This window comes from Zootoca vivipara, chromosome 2 (genome assembly GCF_963506605.1).
Source record: "Zootoca vivipara chromosome 2, rZooViv1.1, whole genome shotgun sequence".
NCBI lineage: Eukaryota > Metazoa > Chordata > Lepidosauria > Squamata > Lacertidae > Zootoca > Zootoca vivipara.
Genome location: NC_083277.1, coordinates 63,751,357 through 63,773,966, shown reverse-complemented (window position 1 = coordinate 63,773,966; position 22,610 = coordinate 63,751,357). Strand labels below are relative to the sequence as shown.

At 43.0% G+C, this 22,610-nt stretch overlaps 1 protein-coding gene across 1 annotated transcript in view; it reads left to right on the top strand.

Moving 5' to 3' along the window:
* The window catches only part of CDX1 (caudal type homeobox 1), a 32,465-nt gene extending 18,477 nt beyond the window's left edge, over positions 1–13,988 (top strand). Inside the window, exons 2-3 of the mRNA XM_035105657.2 lie at positions 9,726–9,871; positions 11,695–13,988. Coding sequence (XP_034961548.1) covers positions 9,726–9,871; positions 11,695–11,898 — 350 coding nt within the window. The 3' untranslated portion in view covers positions 11,899–13,988. The remainder of the gene's footprint in view (positions 1–9,725; positions 9,872–11,694) is intronic.
* Positions 13,989–22,610: the final 8,622 nt, after the last annotated feature.

The window sequence follows — 22,610 nt, the reverse complement described above, 5'->3', positions numbered from 1 at the left end:
AGTTCTGGTGATGCATCATGAATCTAGGTAGGGACAGAGTATAGATGTGAATGGGCATGCACACCTGTATGGTAATCCAAATGAACATACCATTAAACACTATGCAGGGTCACGAAGAGTCGGACACGACTAAACGACTAAACAACAACAACAAGAATATTCATCTGAAAGGGTATGTTAGTAGTTTCAGTGGAATGTGCATCATTTGTACATAAGCCAAGATGTGAATCTCCATCCACATTCTGCGTCAACTGATCAAGTTCATTCATTGTTTAAAGATACAGTACTCTTTTGTTATTTGGGAGTATATAAATATTGCAAAGCGACAAGTACGACTGGACTGGAGTGAGGGAGCAATGAGATGTGTTCCATATTTCCTCCCTGATATCTGCAACCTTACCAGCAGTTTTGCATTCTGTTGAAAATGTGTGCAAACAATTAACAAGAGGGTGCATTTAACCAGAGTGAAAAAAGATCCTAATGTTTGGCAGAACACAGGCTTAAATCCTTTTCTTTTTTACGCCCATGATCTATTCAGATATTGATATAATTGGTTTACACTCTGATGTGCCGCTCCAGCCATTAACGCAATCCTTTTGTTTTCTTTGGGGACAGCTTGCCAGCAGAGAGATTATGTTATGCAGATTAATTGGGATAAATCCTGGCCCCAGAATAGCAAACGATACAGAACAAATCATTGGATCATGACAAAATTAGTACTTAGGTGTTGATTGTTGTAGGTAAAAAACCTGAATGTGTATCAGTGTGTCTTTGCATGTGCATACACTCAAAGGTGATTCCTTTTGTGGTTTATGTAGCATATTAAAGCAGTTCCCTTATCTAATGATAGCTAAGTTGAGCGCTATTAGGGTTACACATTAACAATAGTAACGATACCTTCCCTCCATATGGACATTAGCCTCCCCTTGATCCCCATTTTGAACTTCTTGCCTCTGGCCTCATTAACAGGTTTATTTGGGCTGATCAAGGAGGTCATTTACCTCCCATAATTGTGACAAGATTGTGGATGGGGGCGGGAATTCCAAAATAAGTTAGCCCTTCTTATCAGAAGATAGTCAGATGGTGGCAATAAAGTTTTCAAATATTAAAAATTGGACAATTGGGCTCAATGCCTACTATCAGGAAAAGTGGTTTAATGAATAAAGAATAGGAGTTAATTGGAAAGCAAAGATAGCAAGAGAGCTGCCTTTGAAGTTAGGGATTAGGGCTGGGCGATATCTGGTTTTCAACACCACAATATATCACCAGCTAAACATTGTGATATTTCAATATATCATGTGATATTTCAATATATCACGATGTTTGAAATAAGGCTGGAACTATGCAGAGGTGAATGTGGTAATGCCCTGGCAACTGCTACTACTTATGGGTCTAACTCTAAAACTGGTAAATTTTTACTTCTTGTTGTTGTTTAGTCGTTTAGTCGTGTCCGACTTTTCGTGACCCCATGGACCATAGCACGCCAGGCACTCCTGTCTTCCACTGCCTCCCGCAGTTTGGTCAAACTCATGTTCGTAGCTTCGAGAACACTGTCCAACCATCTCGTCCTCTGTCGTCCCCTTCTCCTAGTGCCCTCAATCTTTCCCAACATCAGGGTCTTTTCCAAGGATTCTTCTCTTCTCATGAGGTGGCCAAAGTATTGGAGCCTCAGCTTCACGATCTGTCCTTCCAGGGAGCACTCAGGGCTGATTTCCTTCAGAATGGATAGGTTTGATCTTCTTGCAGTCCATGGGACTCTCAAGAGTCTCCTCCAGCACCATAATTCAAAAGCATCAATTCTTCGGCGATCAGCCTTCTTTATGGTCCAGCTCTCACTTCCATACATCACTACTGGGAAAACCATAGCTTTAACTATACGGACCTTTGTCGGCAAGGTGATGTCTCTGCTTTTTAAGATGCTGTCTAGGTTTGTCATTGCTTTTCTCCCAAGAAGCAGGCGTCTTTTAATTTCGTGACTGCTGTCACCATCTGCAGTGATCAAGGAGCCCAAGAAAGTAAAATCTCTCACTGCCTCCATTTCTTCCCCTTCTATTTGCCAGGAGGTGATGGGACCAGTGGCCATGATCTTGGTTTTTTTGATGTTGAGCTTCAGACCATATTTTGCGCTCTCCTCTTTCACCCTCATTAAAAGGTTCTTTAATTCCTCCTCGCTTTCTGCCATCAAGGTTGTGTCATCTGCATACCTGAGGTTGTTGATATTTCTTCCGGCAATCTTAATTCCGGCTTGGGATTCATCTAGTCCAGCCTTTCGCATGATGAATTCTGCATATAAGTTAAATAAGCAGGGAGACAATATACAACCTTGTCGTACTCCTTTCCCAATTTTGAACCAATCAGTTGTTCCATATCCAGTTCTAACTGTAGCTTCTTGTCCCACATAGAGATTTCTCAGGAGACAGATGAGGTGATCAGGCACTCCCATTTCTTTAAGAACTTGCCAAAGTTTGCTGTGGTCGACACAGTCAAAGGCTTTTGCATAGTCAATGAAGCAGAAGTAGACGTTTTTCTGGAACTTTCTCCATAATCCAGCACATGTTTGCTATTTGGTCTCTGGTTCCTCTGCCCTTTCGAAATCCAGCTTGCACTTCTGGGAGTTCTCGGTCCACATACTGCCTAAGCCTGCCTTGTAGAATTTTAAGCATAACCTTGCTAGCGTGTGAAATGAGCGCAATTGTGCAGTAGTTGGAGCATTCTTTGGCACTGCCCTTCTTTGGAATTGGGATGTAGACTGATCTTCTCCAATCCTCTGGCCATTGCTGAGTTTTCCAAACTTGCTGGCATATTGGGTGTAGCACCTTAACAGCATCATCTTTTAAAATTTTAAACAGTTAAATTTAAATTTTAAATTTTTACTTACCTTTAACATTTTGTTAAAACTGTTATGCTATAGTACTACTGTACTGATAATGCTGATAATGTTTAAATTAGCACATAATCTCTAAAATTAAAGTTGTAGGAGTAATTAAGTAGCCTAGATATCAAAGGTAAGGTGAGCAAATGTTTCTTTAAAAAAAATAATTAGTACATTACTAAATAAGAAAAAAGCCAATTCACAATCATTGTCACACTTGTAGACATTCCAATATATTTCACTATTGAGCTTTAGTTGAATGTGTGCATCCCACAACACCAGTTATTAGATTGTTAATTTTCTTTTCTAAACCAGGCCAAATAGAAAGAAAGGAATGAATACATTTTAATAGAACAAAAAATTGCTAAATGAAATTTATATTTTTAGTGCCAGAGGAATGTGCATTTCTTTTATAAACCAGGCCAAACCAGAAAGAATGGATAAAATTTTACAGGAAAAAAATATGATTAAACAAACATATATTTTTGCAAGGAAAAATATATTTGCACAGTGCTTTAAAAATATTTACAAATATATGAAAGAGAAATACCAAACTATAGCAACTACTGGTTAAAAACAGGTTCTTAAAAACAACAAACAAAATAGTTTTAAAGACACCCAAAGTTTGACGTTCTGCTCAAATCAGTGAAACTTAAATCCTTTCAAATATTAATTTTCTGACAAAATTGTCTTCAGCTAGATTTTAGGCATGGGTCTTACCACTTTCTCATCAGAGGAAGAAGGAAGTGCCCAAATGGGGAGGGTCTGCATTCAGATGATAAATAAGATATATTTGCAACAACTGCTTGTAAAAATGTAAATATTTTTCCCCATTGCAGATTATATTTTGTTTAAAAAAGGGGGGGGGTGGTATTCTAGGCTCCATAGCTGCCAAGTTATCCCTTTTTTACAGGGATTTTCCCTTATGCTGAATAGGCTTCCTCGCGAGAAAAGGGAAAACTTGGCAGCTATGTCTAGGCTCACTCTCTTCAGTCAACCTTAGAAGGGATGTGAACGCCTATGTATAATGGGGCATGGCTTTGTTGAGGCTGGCAAACTGTACTGGTAATGCCTATATTTACTGTCCATATTACTAGCAGAACATTCCTCTTAATGGACAATTGAGCATGGAGGATACCAAACCAAAAAATGATCTATTGATGTATAGATGATACATACCGTATTTTTCCATGTACAGTATAAGACGATGTTTTGTACGATTGGTGGTCAGGTGGGTGTGTGATTGTCGGCAATCCTGCCCTCCCCCCCAAAAGCTCAACAACTCCGGGCAATCTTCCCCCATTTCCTTAATAAGGGGTCCCCAAAAATAGGGGTCTTATACATGGGGGCATGTTACACACAGAAAAATATGGTACATAAAATCTGGCATGAAATGCAGTATTACCATGCAGTGGAATGTTGGATTGTATTTAAGAAAATTGTAAGTCATGCTGTTTAACATGTACATGAAACCACTTGATGGGGTTACACTCCTTCTGAAGGAGCAGGTACATAGCTTGCGAGTCCTTCTGAATCATAGCTGCCAAGTTATCCCTTTTTTTAAGGGATTTTCCCTTATGCTGAATAGGCTTCCTCGCGAGAAAAGGGAAAACTTGGCAGCTATGTTCTGAATCCTTTGCTTGAGGCTCAGGTGGCCTCAGTGGCGTAGAGTACCTTCCATCAGCTTCAACTGATGGCCCAGCTGCACCCCATATGGGCAGGGATAACCTACTGTAATTTTTGTCATCTATGCTCTGGTAACCTCTACTGAAACACATTATGCTTACAGCTGCTCACTAGGACAAGATGGTTTCAAATTTCACTGATCCTGGCCAGACTGCACTGGCTAACAGTTAGTTTCCAGGCCCATTTCAAAGTGCTATAAAGCCTTAAAAGGCTCAGGATTTCCTCTCTCCATGTGATCCTACCTGGACCCTGAGATCATCCTCTGAGGCCCTTCTTTGTGTGTCTCCTGCATGAGAGGTCCAGAGAGTGGCAACACAAGAATAGGCCTCCCCATTTGCAGAATGCTGTCCCCAAGGTGTCTTGCCTGGCCACCTTTATTACATCTGTTTAGACACCAGGTGAGAACATTACTCTATAATCAGGCCTTTGGCTGATTAACTTTCTATGGCCTTTAAATGAGTTTGTCAGAGGAAGGGTTATTGGTTTGTTTTCGTTTTCATTATGCATTTTGTGTTCTCATTTTGTATTTTTATGTTGTGAACTGCCCTGTGATCTTTGGATGAAGGGCAGTATACTACTACTACTACTACTACTACTACTACTACTGGTATTACAAACAAACAAACAAACAAATAAATAAAAGGTGTTGAGAAGCCCATCATTTCTGTCTTTCTCTCTGATAATCATTTCAAATGACACAGGCAACTCCCTATTTACGCAAGGGTTATGTCATTTTTGCCATTCTCGCACACTTTTGGGAACTGTTTTTGCCTCTTTAGGTGCCATTTCTGGGTTTGCGGCAATGTGGACAGTCACACATGACTCGATTGTTCATAAATGGGGAGCTGCCTGTTGAAGCAAGTACAGTGGTGCCTTGCTAGACGAATTTAATTCGTTCCACGGGTCTCTTCTTATAACGAAAAATTCGTCTAGCGAATCCCATAGGAATGCATTGATTTTTTTTTGTCCATATGAACGCATTAATTGAATTTAAATGCATTCCTATGGGAAACCGCGATTCGTAGGCAAATTTTTCGTAAAACGAATTCGTCTAGCGAGGCAACCTCCGCTCGAAAAATCCTTTCGTTAAGCGGAAATTTCGTTAAGCAGGGCATTCGTTAAGTGAGGCACCACTGTACACAGAAACCTGTCACATGAAATGATTTTGGTATAGTTGTCTTTTGTATTCAAACTACCTATCTTCCATGCTTTCTGGTCAACACATAGTTCACTAATACAGGGGAATTCCCATTTACATGGGGGGTTCTGTTCCCGGCCACTGTGCACATCAGCGGGATGTTCTTAAGTCCCTTCCACCCCTGCCCCCTTTCAGCACTGAAAATAGTGTGTGTGTGTCAGCAGTTGCGCATGTGCTGATCGTGCACGAGTGGAAATGCCTGTATGTCAGAATATGATAATTGTAGCTGATACATTTTCCCTTTTTCCCAATAGTCCTCTCCCCACAAATGCATCTGTGAAATATATAACAAGATAACTTGGAACTGATATAGTAATTGTGTTCTCTCTCCACCCAGTCATTAGTTTTTTCCTTCTGTTTATGAATCACCCACATTTTTGTGCTCTACACGTATTTGCTAATTATCAACATGGATGAGTAATGCAGCTAAGCCAGGGGTTACCAACCTTTTAGGGGCCACAGGCACATTTTGAATGTTGAAAATGCCATGGGCACCACCCTCTCTGGTTGTTTATTTCTCCCCCTCCTAATTAAGATCTTTCACAGGCAAAAGGTGAAGTCCTCCAGGGTGTTATTGTGTCCATGGGCACCATGTTGGCAACAACCCAGAATGAAATAATATATAGGCTGTATTATTTGTGGACTCCTCTTTAATACTCCCCTGCTTCCTTCTAGTTCCTTTGAGTGACAGAATATTCAGATTATTTGACACTACTTAACAGCCTGATCCTATGCAAAGTTAGACATGCCTAAACCCACTGATTTTTGATATGCATGGGATGTACTGTTAATTCTATTTGGCTGGCTGATAAAATAGATTATCAAGTATGAGTAATTTACGACAAAACAAGCACACAGACCTTGTGTATCTCCACTTAATTGGGGGTGGGGGTGGGGAGGTAAAAATCCTATTTAAATTAATGAAATGTTTGAAATTGAAAGACAAAGTCATGAAGAGCGTTGTAAATGTTCTAGTGAGATGCCCATCAAATGGGCCAGAGGAGGGAACATATTTCAGAAAGTGGTGATATAGATGGACCATAGCTGAGTGTGTAGGCGGGTTGTGAATCCACCTCCACTAAGTTTTCCCATTCTTAGGTGGGTTTTGGACACATTACTTTTCCTCTGCATCATTTTCTTCCAGGCTTGCCCTCCTTTATTAGCAAAAGTAGGCCAAATTCTGTTCTGAGTATAAACAGGAAGCATTGACTTCAGTTCAAAAGACAATGAAGTACTCAATAGTTATTACAGCATTTTATTTACATACTAATCCAGTCAAGTGAGCAGGATGGGAGGGACAATGCACAGTCTGAGAACTACTGCTCCACATTGTTTCTCACTGGCTTTCTGCGATGTGTCTCTCCACACAAGTACTTCTTGTGATGCCTGCATCAACGCCATTTTGCTGTGTGCCCACTGCTGAAACAAGCACTGATTACGCTGGCCTCCATGATTCACAACAGCCTCCAGGGGATTCACCAGAGGCATAGCTGGGGGGGAGGCGCACCGGGTGCCAGACTTACCACGGGGCCTGCAGTGCACCCGAGCCATGCATCTCTCTTGGGAGAGATGCTGCATGGTGCCTGGATGTTGTTGCACGCATGCCTGGATGTTGTTGTGACGTCATGCGTGACACCGCCGTCATGACGTTGTGCACATGCGACCAGCCCTCCATCTTATTTCCTGAGTCGGTGCCGCTGTCTTAGAGAGTGCAAGCACCTTCCCATTCCCTCCCAGTGAAGCTGTTCTTGCAAGGGAATCGTATGTTCCTAGCCAGCAATCTTGCTGCAGCTTTTTGAGCTGGTTGACGTTTCTGATCACTTTTCAAAGGCAGCCTCCCAGCCCCACATAGAGCACAGTGCAGTAATCCAAATGGGATGTAACTTAAACAGTCAAGCAACCTGATTGCCATTTGGGACCCACAATCGTATGTTCCTACTATAAGCTCACCCTCTGCTCTTTTCCTACAACAACACCAGCTTTTCATAGAAGAAAAAGAGTGCATAGATGAGGGTAGCAGCAGCAGCTGTTATATTTGTGCTGGACATGCAGCATTTTAAAGGCACAGGAGCCCTGCTACAATATACTTCAGCAGCAGCAGGGCCAAAATCTGGTGCTCTACATCTGGTGAACAGTTGGAGATAAGCAATTGCAATTGCCAGGCAGAATTCTCACTGACAACTGATGTTGATCCCAGGCATTAAAATTAATGAGCAAATGCTCTGGATTTCGCACCCGCTGGGTGCTTGTTTCAATGCCAATCTTATTGGCCAAAAGTTAAGGAAAAGACAGCTAACAGACACCTGCTCTTCTCTGGACTGGTTCCTGTTCAGTGGACTGAGATTCCTATTTAAAAGGATGTTGATATCTTAAATGGTCCTGCCTGACGTTTTGGACAGAATTTATTTATTTGCTGTTGAGAGTCAAATGGTCATACGGTACTCATGCACTGTGTCACCATAGATGCCATAAACCCCATAGTTCCCTCATGGGGCTTCCAAGCCTCTGGAATGGGAGGCTGCAAATAATGCAGAGGTGTAGAAAGTTAATTGTGAGGACTGTTGCAAGATTATTCAGCCTCATTTACATTTTTGTTCCCTACTCTACTATACACAAGAGTTCCATTGTACATGACTCATAATTAGTCTGCAGGGGTCCAAACTGGATAGCTGATGTGATGTGAATGTCAGGCTGCCCACAGAGAACTCTGCTCAGTTCATTTCTGGTGGATTTAAATTAAATTTGTCTTGAATGCTAACAAATTGAACAGGGTGCTTGAGTGACCCTGCAATGGTTAGAATTGTTTCTATTCTTGATATTACTGCCTCTTCTTTCATGGGTGAAAGCGGATCCTTATGCAACCTACCTGGCACCATCCATGCACAAAAGGGGAAGTACCAGCAGATCTACCAGCGGAAGGGGGGGGGCTAAGAGGGTGGGAACTGCAGGGGAGAGATGGAGGAAAACAGAAAACTGAGTGAGAGGGACAATTGGATGGAATATCGTGGATGAGAACAATGGCTGGACTGGAACCCTAAACAGGAGCACTGCACATGGCTACATTTTGTTACCAGTTCCACTTGTACAGCTGTTTTATTACTCACAAGGGTTTCTAGATGGCAACAACACAAAACACACACAGGGTGGCACACACCTTTTGTGTTGTTTTAAATAATGTACCAAACTAGCCCGATTTAGTGCAAATTCCACAATATGTAATCGCCTCTCAGTGGTTTGCCCTCTGTTCGCATTTGCCTCTTAGGAAATGGACACTTGCTGCCATTACGGGGAAGAAACGGGAGCGTGCAATGTGGAGATGTCTCTTAGCGCACTCCTTATAGACAGAGGTTTCTATGTGAAAGTGAATTGGGGCATGGAAACAACACTACCTCTGATGCCAGTGGCAATTGCTAGGTCACACCTTAACTGTGTGAACATCAAGTAAGAGCAAAACAGGGCACATCAAGGGAACGACTTCAGCTGTTAAGAACGTGCTGCTGTTAAATGGGAGGCCTGAATACCTCTGAAGAATGGAACACTAGGATGAAGAAATGTCAACACTGGCAATCAGAGAAAGCTGCGTGGTGTACCACTGAAGAACTGGAACTGATATTTATCTTAACACTTGGCCAAAGTACAAAAAACATACATTTGAGAATGCACTTCCTGTAACTTTAAGAAACATCTATAGCTAGAAGTTTTAAAAGGCACAACATGAAATACGAATTTTAACTCAGAGAAACATCATTCTACCGCCACTACTGCTCCTGCCATCCTCCACCAGATTACCACTTTGCCATTCCCCACTTCTCCTGTCGTCCTCCTCCTTTTCCCATTGCTTTTTTCAATGTTGTTGTTTAAATTAAATTAATGTACTTCCCTTCATCAGATGATCGCAAGGTGGTTATGGCAATACATTTTCCGCATCCCTTCTGCTAATTCAGTGTCTTACTGTTTGCTGTTTATTAGGGAAGACCAGAACGAAAGACAAGTATCGTGTTGTGTATACAGACCACCAGCGCTTGGAACTAGAGAAGGAATTCCACTACAGCCACTACATCACCATCAGGCGGAAAGCAGAACTGGCAGCAACGCTGGGACTCACCGAGCGGCAGGTTGGTACAGAAGGGTCTTGCACTGGAGTGGGGGGTCCTGTTGGACTCCCAACTCCAATCAGCCCCAGCTAGCATAGCCAATGTTCAGCAGTGGCGGGCATTGGAAATCCAGCAACAACTGGAGGGCCACAAGTTCCTCACACCTGATATAGCAGGATCACAAACCATCGCAAAACGTAAAGTATTACAATGAGCATCTCAGGCACAGGTGACCGTGCAAATGTTGAGGATAAAGATTGCAATCTTATACACACTTACCTCGGAAATTGACCAAACTGAATATAGTGGCTTACATTTGTATAAATATGTATAGGATCAGGCTGTGAATGTGCTTCATGGTTGGTTATCTTCTGTCTTGCTTGGCATATATAAAATGTAGGCTAGATACCTACGTAACTCTTCTTTAGTTAGATGGTCCAGGTTGGTGGGTAGTGATGGGCCAAGGAAAAAGTGGTCAGATGATGAACCTTTTATAGCATTGGCATCATTCACCTGCCTCAGTGTAGGCCCCACTTTCCTCCTCACTGTTTGACTATGATTGAATAGTTCTCAGCAAGAAAACCTGAATGCTCAGCTATTACTATGTGGAACAGAAAAATGACATGGAAGTTTGGAAGTCTCCAGAAAGGTATCTGACTGCAGACTATTAGGGGCATTAGAAAATAGCAACAACATCCTAAATGAATTCTTACAGTTATGTATCCATTTTGCCTCTGCTCTGAATCAGCCATGCTCTTCCTCCTCCCAATTCTTTTTCACCTCTGCCTTTCCTTGGCCACTATATATTTTTTTACTTTGCCTGTCCCCTCATTCGTCTTCTTTCTGTAACCATCTCATACCTACTGTCACAGGGGTGCTGGTGGCTACTCTAGAGTTACGACTCCGACACGTTGCCTTTTCATGCTTTTATTATGTGCAGACTATTTACAGTGCAGCAGCTGTACAATGTACATGTTATCAGTCTGGGTCAGTACCCCGGAATGGGGATTCCCGCGTCTTTTTCCAACAAAGTAGTCTGGGAATCCCCAATCTCCTCCCCCTTTTCTTCATGCGCAGCTCCGGAACTGGAGGGAGAGGTCTCCTAGCCGCGGTTTCCTGCCTCCCCTTTTCCCTCTCCCATCCTTCCTCTCCCGATCGGCGCAGGGGCTCTGTGACCCTGTCAGAGCCCTGCCCTCTACTTCCTGTTTCCCCGCTAGACTCATCCCCCTCCCCGCTCCCGCTTGTGCTCGGGGAGGAACTGGTTGTCACGATGGGAGGAGGCAGCCTATAGCTCCTGTCCCTCACACCTACAGTACATACACACATCATTTTATTTGTGTGCCACTTTCCATACAAATAATGGAATAACCAAATAATACAAATAACCATGCTCAAGGCAGCTTACACCACGAAAGAAATCACATAATTACAAATATAACAAAAGTACTCATAAGTGATAAATAAAACACCAAAAAGGACACAACCAAATTGAACAATTTCAACGTAAGTCATAATGCACTTAAAAATACAGATAGTATCAATAACACTAATACTAATAACACTAATAAAGATTAGTGTCAATAACAGGGGACACACCTGGACAAAGCCCCCTATGCACAGCCCAAGAGTCTTTTCAGCAGCCTCAACTTTTGTAGATGGAGTCAGTCAGGGCTCCGCTGTCCCAGGCCAGGTGGAAAAAAGGCTGACAAGACAGGGAGCAGGTATTCCAGGACTCACAGCCAAGATGGTCTTGTCCTGTGCATCCATCTCAATCCTCTTTCTCTCCCATCTTCCTCCTTTATATTCTGTATGGCCTTTACCACCATCTGCGTTTGTCTCTGCAGGTGAAAATTTGGTTCCAGAACCGCAGGGCAAAGGAGAGGAAGGTGAACAAGAAGAAGATGCAGCAGCAGACGCAGCCGGCCAGCACAACCACACCGACTCCTCCAGCAGTTGGCACCCCTGGTCCCATTGGAGGCATCTGCAGCAGCACTACCAACCTGGTTTCCTCGTCACCAATGACTATCAAAGAAGAATTTATGCCTTAAACCCAGCCCTTCCAGTTGAACTGCATATAAACCAAAACCGCAATATACGGATTAACCACGAGAATCGGCACTAGCTGGCATACTCTAGAAACTTACACAGAGGCAATGCTATCACTGCTGAACCAATGAAGCCATTTCCTCTTAGACCCACTGGGTTATTTTCTGTGATACCACTGCAGGGGAGAATCGTGGACTTATTCCTAGGAATAGAAGCAATAGGCTTATTATCTTTTCTGTACTTTTCTTTGGGAAGGACTTGCTCCTGTTGCAAAATATTTAAAGAGAAAAGAAAATCCAAGCATGGATGCTTTGGGGTTGGGGGGAAGAAGCGGAGAACCAGGGTACTTAGAAGGTGTTTCGGGAGCATTTGCCAGTATCTGGCATCTGACCACTACCAGGCCTTGATATCTTGGCCAGAAGGACTGAGCTTGTCAGGTCAACTATCCAAAGCCAACTCCAAGCCATCACAGAAGCCCATCCATGCTAGGCAAAGGAGGTCAGGAGGCCAGTGCCACACACCTGAGCTACAATTAATATTTGTAGGAGCAAAAGTCATTTTAAAAGCAAATAAATAGGACCCAAGTATGCAAGAGCAAGACAAATTTGAGATTAAATGCTTACAGGTACAAAACAATGAAAGAACCTTAAATGAGGCAATAAGGTATAAGGGAAAGGAAGCAAAGGGTTGGCTTCTGCACAGCACTGTCTCTTACCGGTACTACATCAAAGATTGAATGCTAAGAATGTCCTTTGGTTACTTTTTTAAATAGTTTTATGTGGCTGCACAGAGTTGTATATTTTGTCCACTGCTGGGCCCTGGTTCAGTTCCTGGTAGGTGGACTGGCAGAATTCAAGACAACAGCCTAGCAGCTTTCCAACTGAGGTTTCCTCCTACTACGTCCTTACATGATGTTTGGGATGTTGAGGAGCATGTCTTTGAATGGATTGCCAGGGCTTTGTATTTGTTGTTGCCTGCTGATTTGGCTATACAGTCATACCTTGGATCTCAAACGCCTTGGCTCCCAAACAATCGAAACCCAGAAGTGAGTGTTCCTGTTTTTAAATGATTTTCGGAAGCCGAACATCTGGCACAGCTTCCACTTGGCTGCAGGAGTTTCCTACAGCCAATCAATAGCCAAGCTTTGGTTTAGGAACATTTTGGAAGTCAAACAGACTTCCAGAATGGATTCTGTTCGATTTCCAAGGTACAACTGTACTTTCCTTCTTGTTTTTATATATGCCAATATTTGAATGACTTGCACATTGAGATGAGACACTTCCCCCTGAAGGTGAGGAACCTTTAATTATCAGCCTGAGGGCTGCATTACTTTCTGGACAACCTTCTAGGGGCCACATGGCTGTAGTGGGCGGGGACAGAGGCAAAAATGGGTGGAGCAACACATGCAAGTTTTACCTTTATACAGTAGGTTAGTTTCTACACTTACATACACACACACACACACACACACACACACACACACACACACACACCCCTCTAGCCTCCATCCATAGAATCATAGAGTTGGAAGAGACCACAAGGGCCATCCAGTCCAACCCCCTGCCAAGCAGGAAACACCATCAAAGCATTCTTGACATATGCCTGTCAAGCGTCTGCTTAAAGACCTCCAAAGAAGGAGACTCCACCACATCCCTTGGTAGCAAATTCCACTGCCGAACAGCTCTTACTATCAGGAAGTTCTTCCTAATGTTTAGGTGGAATCTTCTTTCTTGTAGTTTGAATCCATTGCTCCGTGTCTGCTTCTCTGGAGCAGCAGAAAACAACCTTTCTCCCTCCTCTATACGACATCCTTTTATATATTTGAACATGGCTATCATATCACCCCTTAACCTTCTCTTCTCCAGGCTAAACATACCCAGCTCCCTAAGGTGTTCCTCATAAGGCATCGTTTCCAGGCCTTTGACCATTTTGGTTGCCCTCTTCTGGACACGTTCCAGCTTGTCAGTATCCTTCTTGAAGTGTGGTGCCCAGAACTGGACACAGTACTCCAGGTGAGGTCTGACCAGAGCAGAATACAGTGGTACTATTACTTCCCTAGATCTAGATGCTATACTCCTATTGATGCAACCCAGAATTGCATTGGCTTTTTTAGCTGCTGCATCACACTGCTGACTCATGTCAAGTCTGTGGTCTACCAAGACTCCTAGATCCTTTTCACATGTACTGCTCTCAAGCCAGGTGTCTCCCATCCTGTATTTGTGCCTTTCATTTTTTTTGCCCAAGTGTAGTACTTTACATTTCTCCTTGTTAAAATTCATCTTGTTTGCTTTGGCCCAGTTGTCTAATCTGTTAAGGTCATTTTGAAGTGTGATCCTGTCCTCTGGGGTATTAGCCACCCCTCCCAATTTGGTGTCGTCTGCAAACTTGCTCAGGATGCCCTCAAGCCCATCATCCAAGTCATTGATAAAGATGTTGAATAAGACTGGGCCCAAGACAGAACCCTGTGGCACCCCACTAGTCACTACTCTCCAGGATGAGGAGGAGCCATTGATTAGCACCCTTTGGGTTCGGTCAGTCAGCCAGTTACAAATCCACTGAATGGTAGCATTGTCTAGCCCGCATTTTACCAGCTTCTTTACAAGAATATCATGGGGCACCTTGTCAAAGGCCTTGCTGAAATCAAGTTAGGCTACATCCACAGTGTTTCCTTTATCTACCAGGCTTGTAATTCTGTCAAAAAATGAGATCAGATTAGTCTGAAATGACTTACTTTTAGTGATCACAGAGTTTCTTTCTAGGTGCTCATAGACCGTTTGCTTAATGTTCTGCTCTAGAATCTTTCCTAGTATTGATGTCAGGCAAGCAAAAGACATTAGCAGAGTTCAAGGACAGATTTCAGTCAGTCAAAAGCACTCAAGGACGGTGTGAAGCAGGGGAGAGGGTGTGGTGGTGGGGAAGTCTCAAGGGGCAGATATGAGAGACTTGGAGGATGGAATTTTGCACCTGAGGTTTCCAGCCCTGCCCTGGGGAGATGGAAATCCTAAGCACAGCCCGCAATTACTTTCACTTAATGTACCAGTTCCTTGTTTCCACATGTAAAGCACTGAGGCAGAAATAGAGAGTAAAATGATTAATCAGTGAAAAATGGACTCACTTTGGAGCATGCAAAAAGTGTTGATTTAGTGTACCAATATGACTTGCTGCAAAGCTTCATGAGCTTATTCCTGATCTTCATTCAAATTGTACTACTTGGAAGTAAAATGAATCTTCTAATCCTGGAAGACCAATGGAAGTTTGGAGAAGTGGCGATAAAGCTGATGTCTCCCCGATGAAGGTTAACAGTTGGCTGAATCAGACCTACTTTCATTCATTCATTCTCCACCTTTGATGTATATTAGGCTTTGAACTTTTAGTTCTTTCCTCCTGAGTATTCCCTCTTGACACCAGTGCCTTCTGGGCTTAGTGTCAAAACCACTGATGTTTATATTTCTTCATAATGGCTACTCAGGCTGGTGATATTTTTTTGTATTTAGGGTACATTTTTTTAAGCCTCTTTAAAAAAATAAAAAATACATTTTATGTATTTGTTATTCTATCCTTTGTTCACTGTAGTGAGATTTGTGAATTCCTCAGTTTGAAATTGGGGCAGCAGATGGCCCATAAAAAATTTGGCATTGAAAATAACATATGTGATCTATTGGTGTTGAGAAGTGGGGGTTAGGACAAGTTGTTGTACAGTAGCAAACATGGGTCTGAACCAGCTTTCATTGTTCAAACATACATTTTTAAGAGGCGACAATTCCATTGCACACACAGCATTGAACGTGTGCTATGAGCTTATAGGTTGCCATGTGAATTGTGAATCCAAATATCTCCCAACAACATGACTCCTCCATTCTACTTTTTTGGCCATTGCACTTTGGTTAATTGTGATGGGTGGTCTTAGTCAAAGTGATCAGTGACGTTGTGGATGAGGAATTTTGTGATGCTCTTCCCTGCTGAAGTTGCACCTTTTCTCCAGATAGTCATGCTGATGGAACTGCCATTGTGCTAACATTCTGAGCCATTATTTCCTAATGGAGCAAGTTTTAGGACAGCCTGGGTTTTTTATATAGAAAAAAAATCTCTTATTAGCTGCTTCCAGTCCTCATCATATTGTTCCCTGACTACTGCTAGACTGCATCAGGCTTGTAAAGGCCATTCTTGTCCAGGTTTGTCTCCCTCACAGTCTTACCACTAACATTCTTGCAGATAAAGTCGCTCAGATTCGGAAAGAGGTAGACTCCACCATGGTAGCAGGGCCAGGGTGGGAGAGTGCTAGAGCCCTGTTGAGTCAAGTTGCATGGGATCAATTCCAATCTGTTACCTCTGGGGATGTGGACTGGCTCCTTGGACAAGTGAAACTGACCACCTGTCTCCTTGATCCTTGCCCATCCTGGCTCATAAAAGCGAGCCAGGAAGGGCTGGACAATGGGCTCTGTGGGGTGGTGAATGATTCCCTCTGTGAGGGAACTACTGATTTGGGCTCTACATGGGGCTACATTTGAAGGTGACTTGGAAAATACAACTAATCCAGAAGGCAACAGCTAGACTGGTAACTGGGAGTGGCCACCAGGACCATATAACACTGGTCCTAAAGGATCTTCACTGGCTCTCAGTACATTTCCAATCACAATTCAAAGTGTTGCTGACCTTTAAAGCCCTAAATGACCTTGGCCTAGTATACCTGAACGAGCATCTCCACCCCCATTGCTCAGCCCAGACACTGAGGTCCTCTTCCAAGGCTCTTCTGCTAGTTCCCTCAGTGTGAGGAGCAAAGTTTCAGGGAGCCAGGCAGAGGGCCTTCTTGGTAGTGGTGCCTGCCCTGTGGAACATCCTCCTTTTCCTTAAAGAACTACACAAATTTTAGAAGACACCTGAAAGCAGCCCTGTATCAGGAAGTTTTTAATGCTTGATGTTTTTACTATGTTTTTATATATGCTGTAAGTGGCTGGAGAAACCCAGCCAGATGGATGGGGTATAAATAATAAAATTATTGTTATTGTTGTTGTTGTTGTTGTTGTTATTATTATTATTATTATTACCACCACCACTACAATCTGATGTTCCTTTGTGCAATGGTTCTGTTTTAAAATGTATGCTTCTTATTAATAACTTGATTCTTGAGTTTTAAGGTTATTGGTAACCTAACCTTCCCTGTGTTAAAAGGCTGCAATTCAGTGCAAACCATTTCTTATCCCTTTGCAGCCTTAGTTCATTGAGGTGCATTGTGGTTAACACAGTTCAGGAATTTGGCATGTCTTCTTGCTGTTGGTAGTATGGTTTTTAATCTGGTGCCTCATACTATAAGATAGAGCTCACACAATTCTTTCAGGTCTTGAATTTCATTTCCCATTCCAGAAGTAGGTACGACTTGTACCAGAAGCCAATATGTATCTCTAGATAAATTTTCCCCTCATGGGGTGCAATGTTGGATGTTTTTTTTGCTTCATGTTCAAAGTTTAACTGGATACCTATTCCATTATGCGCTGTTTGGATTGTTTTACTATACTATTAATTTGAGCTGTGCTGGCACTTTTGGTTTTGAGCATCTTTGTTTCTCCTGTCCTTGGTCTGTAGTACATTTTGTATGATCTGAGGGACACAAAATATCTTTAGGATTGATGAATAGAGACTGCATCCTCTTTAGGTCCTTTTTTTTAGCTGTATGATTCTATGAGAACGTAAAAGAGTCCTGCTGGCTTAGGAAGGTGGATCATGGAGTCCTATCTCTGGTAAGTAGCTAAGATCCAGCTACAGAAATAATGTAAGAGAGGAAACAGGGCTATTATAGAGTGATCATTACTCATTTCCACCTTCCAGCAATGAGGTTTGGGAATATCTTAAGAATTAGCTCCTTGTTCACACTGATAATTTTATCCATCCATGATTTTATTAAATTCTCATTTGAGAATGAATACACTTGCATTGTGGGGTAAGGATCCTGCTGTGCTTGTTTTAAGCCTGCTTCTTATGCTAAATTGGGGATCGCAATTCCTTGAACCATACTAATTTTTTTTGCAGATACGCTGAAGAAAGCTCTCTTCTCACTTGCACCCAGCGGCAGTGTGTGTGTGTGTGTTTTCCAGAGGCTAGTTTTCTTTGCATAGAAGCCTGGTAAAGGGAGTTCTTTAGGACTGTTGCAATCTTGACACTGGGGGCAGCTGAGGAAAGCAAGAGAAGGGAAGGGCTTGCTTCTTCCTAGGGTCAAAGACCAAGGCCAGCAAACCATAAACAATCAGTTGCGCTGGGCTTCTAATCTCGGTTTATGGCTGTCCACAGGCTGACGAGCCTCCCATCCAAGAACAACAAACACAGAAGGAAGGCATGCGATACTATCGCATCGGGATAGTACAAGGGGCAGCTGGCAAGGGTACCTTCGGGACCCAAGGAAATTGCTTTGAAAACATGAATGGTACACCTTGGCCTCTCTCAAGCTTAGTTGTTACACACATTCCTTCTACTTGCAGAGCATCAGGACCAATTTTGCAGGTGGTACTTCTCTCAGATGGTATGTGGAGTCATAGTGTCACTTGAGGGCAGACAAGGAGAAATGACGGCGAGTCATCCTAGTTTCTGTCAAATTCCATGTCTTGCTAGTCAATCACATGACAGCAATATGGCCTTGTACGCCTATTATTTTCAGTTTTATTTATTTATTCAATTTATTATATCCCACCCTTCACCAGCTCATGAACCCCTCAAGTCATGATTAAGCAACCAGGAAAATCAGTGAAAGCAATTTAACAATTCAGATACTTACAGTATATAAAATAACAATACACAATGCAACAGCAGATAAATCACTGGTTTACATCTGGCACATCAGGTACTCTCGTCACAGAAACCTGGTCAAAGATGTGTGCTTTTACCCGGCACTGAAAGGTAAGCAATAAGGGTACTATCCGTACTTTGAGAGGGAGGGTATTCTACAATTGAGGTGCCACCACAGAAAACTCCCTGTTGTGTCACCACACCATTAACTTCATCCAGTGATGAGGCTATGAGAAATGCCCATCCAGCTGATCTTATTGCACAGGCAGGTTGATATAGGGGAAAGTACTATAGGAAAAGGTCCCACTGGAAGTCAAATTGGTAGCATATAGGCAACTGATATTGGATCCAAGTATCTGGCGCTGTGGTTAAACCACTGAGCCTAGGGCTTGCTGATCAGAAGGTCGGCGGTTCGAATCCCTGTGACGGGGTGAGCTCTCGTTGCTTGGTCCCAGCTCCTGCCAACCTAGCAGTTTGAAAGCACGTCAAAATGCAAGTAGATAAATAGGAACCGCTACAGCGGGACGGTAAACGGCGTTTTCGTGTGCTGCTCTGGTTTGCCAGAAGCGGCTTTGTCATGCTAGCCACATGACCTGGAAGCTATACGCCGGCTCCCTCGGCCAATAATGCGAGATGAGCACGCAACCCCAGAGTCGGTCACGACTGGACCTAATGGTCAGGGGTCCCTTTACCCCTTTACCTTTATCTGGGGACTATTCCATAACCTGGGTGGGGTTAGATTTGGCAAGCACCTGCTAGGCTATAAAAGGCCTGCAGCATTTTTCAGGCCCTTGTGATGGAGATGAGGCAACACATTTCAAAAGATGAAAGGGATAAAGTGCATTTATGAGTTGTGTAGAAGGCACCAGGTAAGTGAGGACCACTTTTTTAAAAAAAGTCTCCCATATATACAGAACTCCCTTTCTGCCTTTTGGACTGCATTTGTAGGTTTCCCCCTCTGTGTCAAATAACTGGGGTCAAATAAGTGTTTTTTTTATTTTAATAGTACATGGAAGATGGATCTCCATCAGAAGGTTCTGGACTCTCCTTCCTTGGAGGTTTCTAAGCAGAAGTTGGATGGACATCTGTCAAGGATGCGTTAGCTAAGTTTCCTACATTGCAGGGGGTTGAACTAGAAAGATGACCCAGCTCTATGATTCTGTTTTTCTGCTTCAATAATATTGCATTATGTTCCTACCATTTTATGTAATTACGTTTTGTATAAATTATTTTAAAAAACCATGTTCTATTTACAAACAAAACATTTAAAAAGCTACCTTTCTACCGGTACGATGATGGGGAGGAGCATGGGAATAGTCAGAATTTTGGTTGGGGGCAGGCTTTTGTTGGGGAAGTCACAGGAAGGAAACAGAGTCGGGAGGGGGCCACAATAGGAAAAAGGTTGGGAAACACCGGTCTAGGTGACCATCATATCAGCAAGCTCTACAAGCGAGGGGCTATCTCTAAGAAACAATGTCTTCAAAGGCTATATGACCCTGGTCAGCGACTAATTTTTAACAGCAGAAGTCATATTTTGAACCGAACAAACATTTAGAGACTCAGCCACATTGGCTCCCTGCCTCCAGTGACCCACATAAGCTGAACCCCAAGGAATTACCTCTCCCAAATTCCATCTCAATGGAAATACCAACAGCACTTCCTTTTAGCATTACAGCTGCTCACCATCATTCTGCATGTGAAGCATGCTCACAGAGCTTTGTTGCTGTTCCTGCTGCAGATGAAGGGGTAAAGGAATCTTTGCCTGCATCTTCGTATGTTTGAAGTTTCCGTGTATGCTGGTGGTTGAATTTGGCCCCAGAGCTCCAGATACCTGCTGCTCCTTTATCATTTCACTGTATTTCTGCATCTTTATCCCAGCAAGCTAGATAAATTAGTACAGTGGTACCTCTACTTACAAATAACTCTACTTACAAATTTTTCTACTTACAAATGGAGCTCCGTCCGCCATCTTGGATGCGGTTTAGATAGGATTTTTTCTACTTACGAATTTTTAGATAGGGTTGCTTCGACTTATGAATTTTTTCTCCCAATGCATTCCTATGGGATTCGACTTACAATTTTTTTCGACTTACAAATGTGTGTTCGGAACACATTAAATTCGTAAGTAGAGGTACCACTGTAGTTTATTGCAGCATGCCAGGATTCACAGCTTATCATTGCATATGCAAGTGTCAATGAGGGTGAGGAATGCACATGCCCTACTTAGGAGAAAGAAGTAAAGGCAGGCAGTGTAATCTAAAATGGGACAGAGCTAATAACACTGAAGAGGCATAAAAGGGGAGAACACAGGATAGCTCAGTCGGTAGAGGGTGAGACTCTTAATCTCAGGCTTGTGGGTTCAAGCCCCATGTTGGGCAAAAGATTCCTGCATTGAAAGGGGTTGGACTAGATGACCCTCCTGTCCCTTCCAACTCTATTCTATGATTCTATGAGGAGAGAGGGAGAGGGGAAGAGAGAGAGCACACACTGGGGATTCACTGACTCAACAGCAGTTCCGGCCATGTACTGAGATGATGAACTTCCAACCGAAACTCTATCAGACTTCTGCCTGTTTGCACAGCAGGGTAAAAGTCCATGGAACGACAGGCTGGTCCCTGTGGTTCCCGCCAGGCATGTGTGCACAGGGAGCAGGTGATGATGAGAAGCAGTCATAAAAGTGCCCTCTGTCCCCACCCCCGCTCGAACGGCTTGGCCCAGGTTATGAAACGGGCTCAGGTGCGTTTGCCCAAAGTCATCTCCCCACCTGTGTGCACTTTCAGGAGCTTAGCTGAGAGAGTCCTGTTTGCCTTGAACCAGAAGTGAGTGCAAATGTGCAATTTGGCTTCATCAGCTACCTACTACTGCTTGTTTCCTGGTTTTTCATGCTTCCACTTAAAGGGGGGGAAATATCAAGGCACCCCCAGAAGGTCACGTCAGGTGCTCTCTTCAGTGGTTCTGCACCAAACCCAAAAGGCAAGAAGAATGATTTAAGTCACTGCTGTTTGTTTTCTGCAGTTGTAGCTATGTATACTTTCTACATACATTTGTGGCTCTGTGGCATAATTTTGATCTCTGTTTTTTAGTCCTCAAGGTTGTAGTAATAGATGGGCAGGTTAATGGTCTATCTATGTGGTTCTCTTAGATCTTAGGGAATAAGATTCCCCCAATGTTGCTCTGACATCTTTTTCTTTTCTTTTTTAAGGAAGAAGACATCAATGCCAGGGATTTAATCTAGCACATAAAACATGTGCTCTACAAATGAGCTATGGCTTTTTTGGAAAAGACTCCCTTGGTTTGGAAGACTGAGGAGACTAAAGAGTGCGTAAAGTGGGGGGGGGAATCTAAGTACTGTGATAATTCCTGCCATCCAGTTACCACCCTTTCCCTTAATTAATTTGGAATACTTATATACTGCTGCCTCATTAACCTGTTTCTGTGTATGTCTTGCTGCATTTTTTCCTAAACGTTCTGGAGTCTGTGAAAATTTGGAATAAAGCATTTTCAGGTGGAGCCATTCCATGCAGAATAAGCCAATAAACTGGCACGTTTGTCTTTGTTTGCATAATACATTTTGTGCCTTTTGAACTGTGTGTATGGGTGAAGAGACTCCTCTAGGGAGACTTGCTCTTTCCTATATAGAAGAAGGAATTTCAGCAGGAGGAGCTGCAAGAAAAGAAATCAACGTTTGTGCATCAGTGCAGGCTCCCTTCATGCATTTGCCAGTAGGGGGAGCAAGGATATCAGGTGTGGGGAGGGGGGACTGGCTCAAAACAGGAAGATGTCACAAATGCTCCCGATCTCCCCGAGCTGCTAGGGTTCAGTCCCTAAATCTCTGGGTCACAGTTCAGTGCAAATCCATTTAGAAGTGGAAAAGTACTGAAGAGGTAGCTAGTCAAAGGAGGGTCAGACAGGTTAGAAACGGGTAGGCAGGTAAAACATG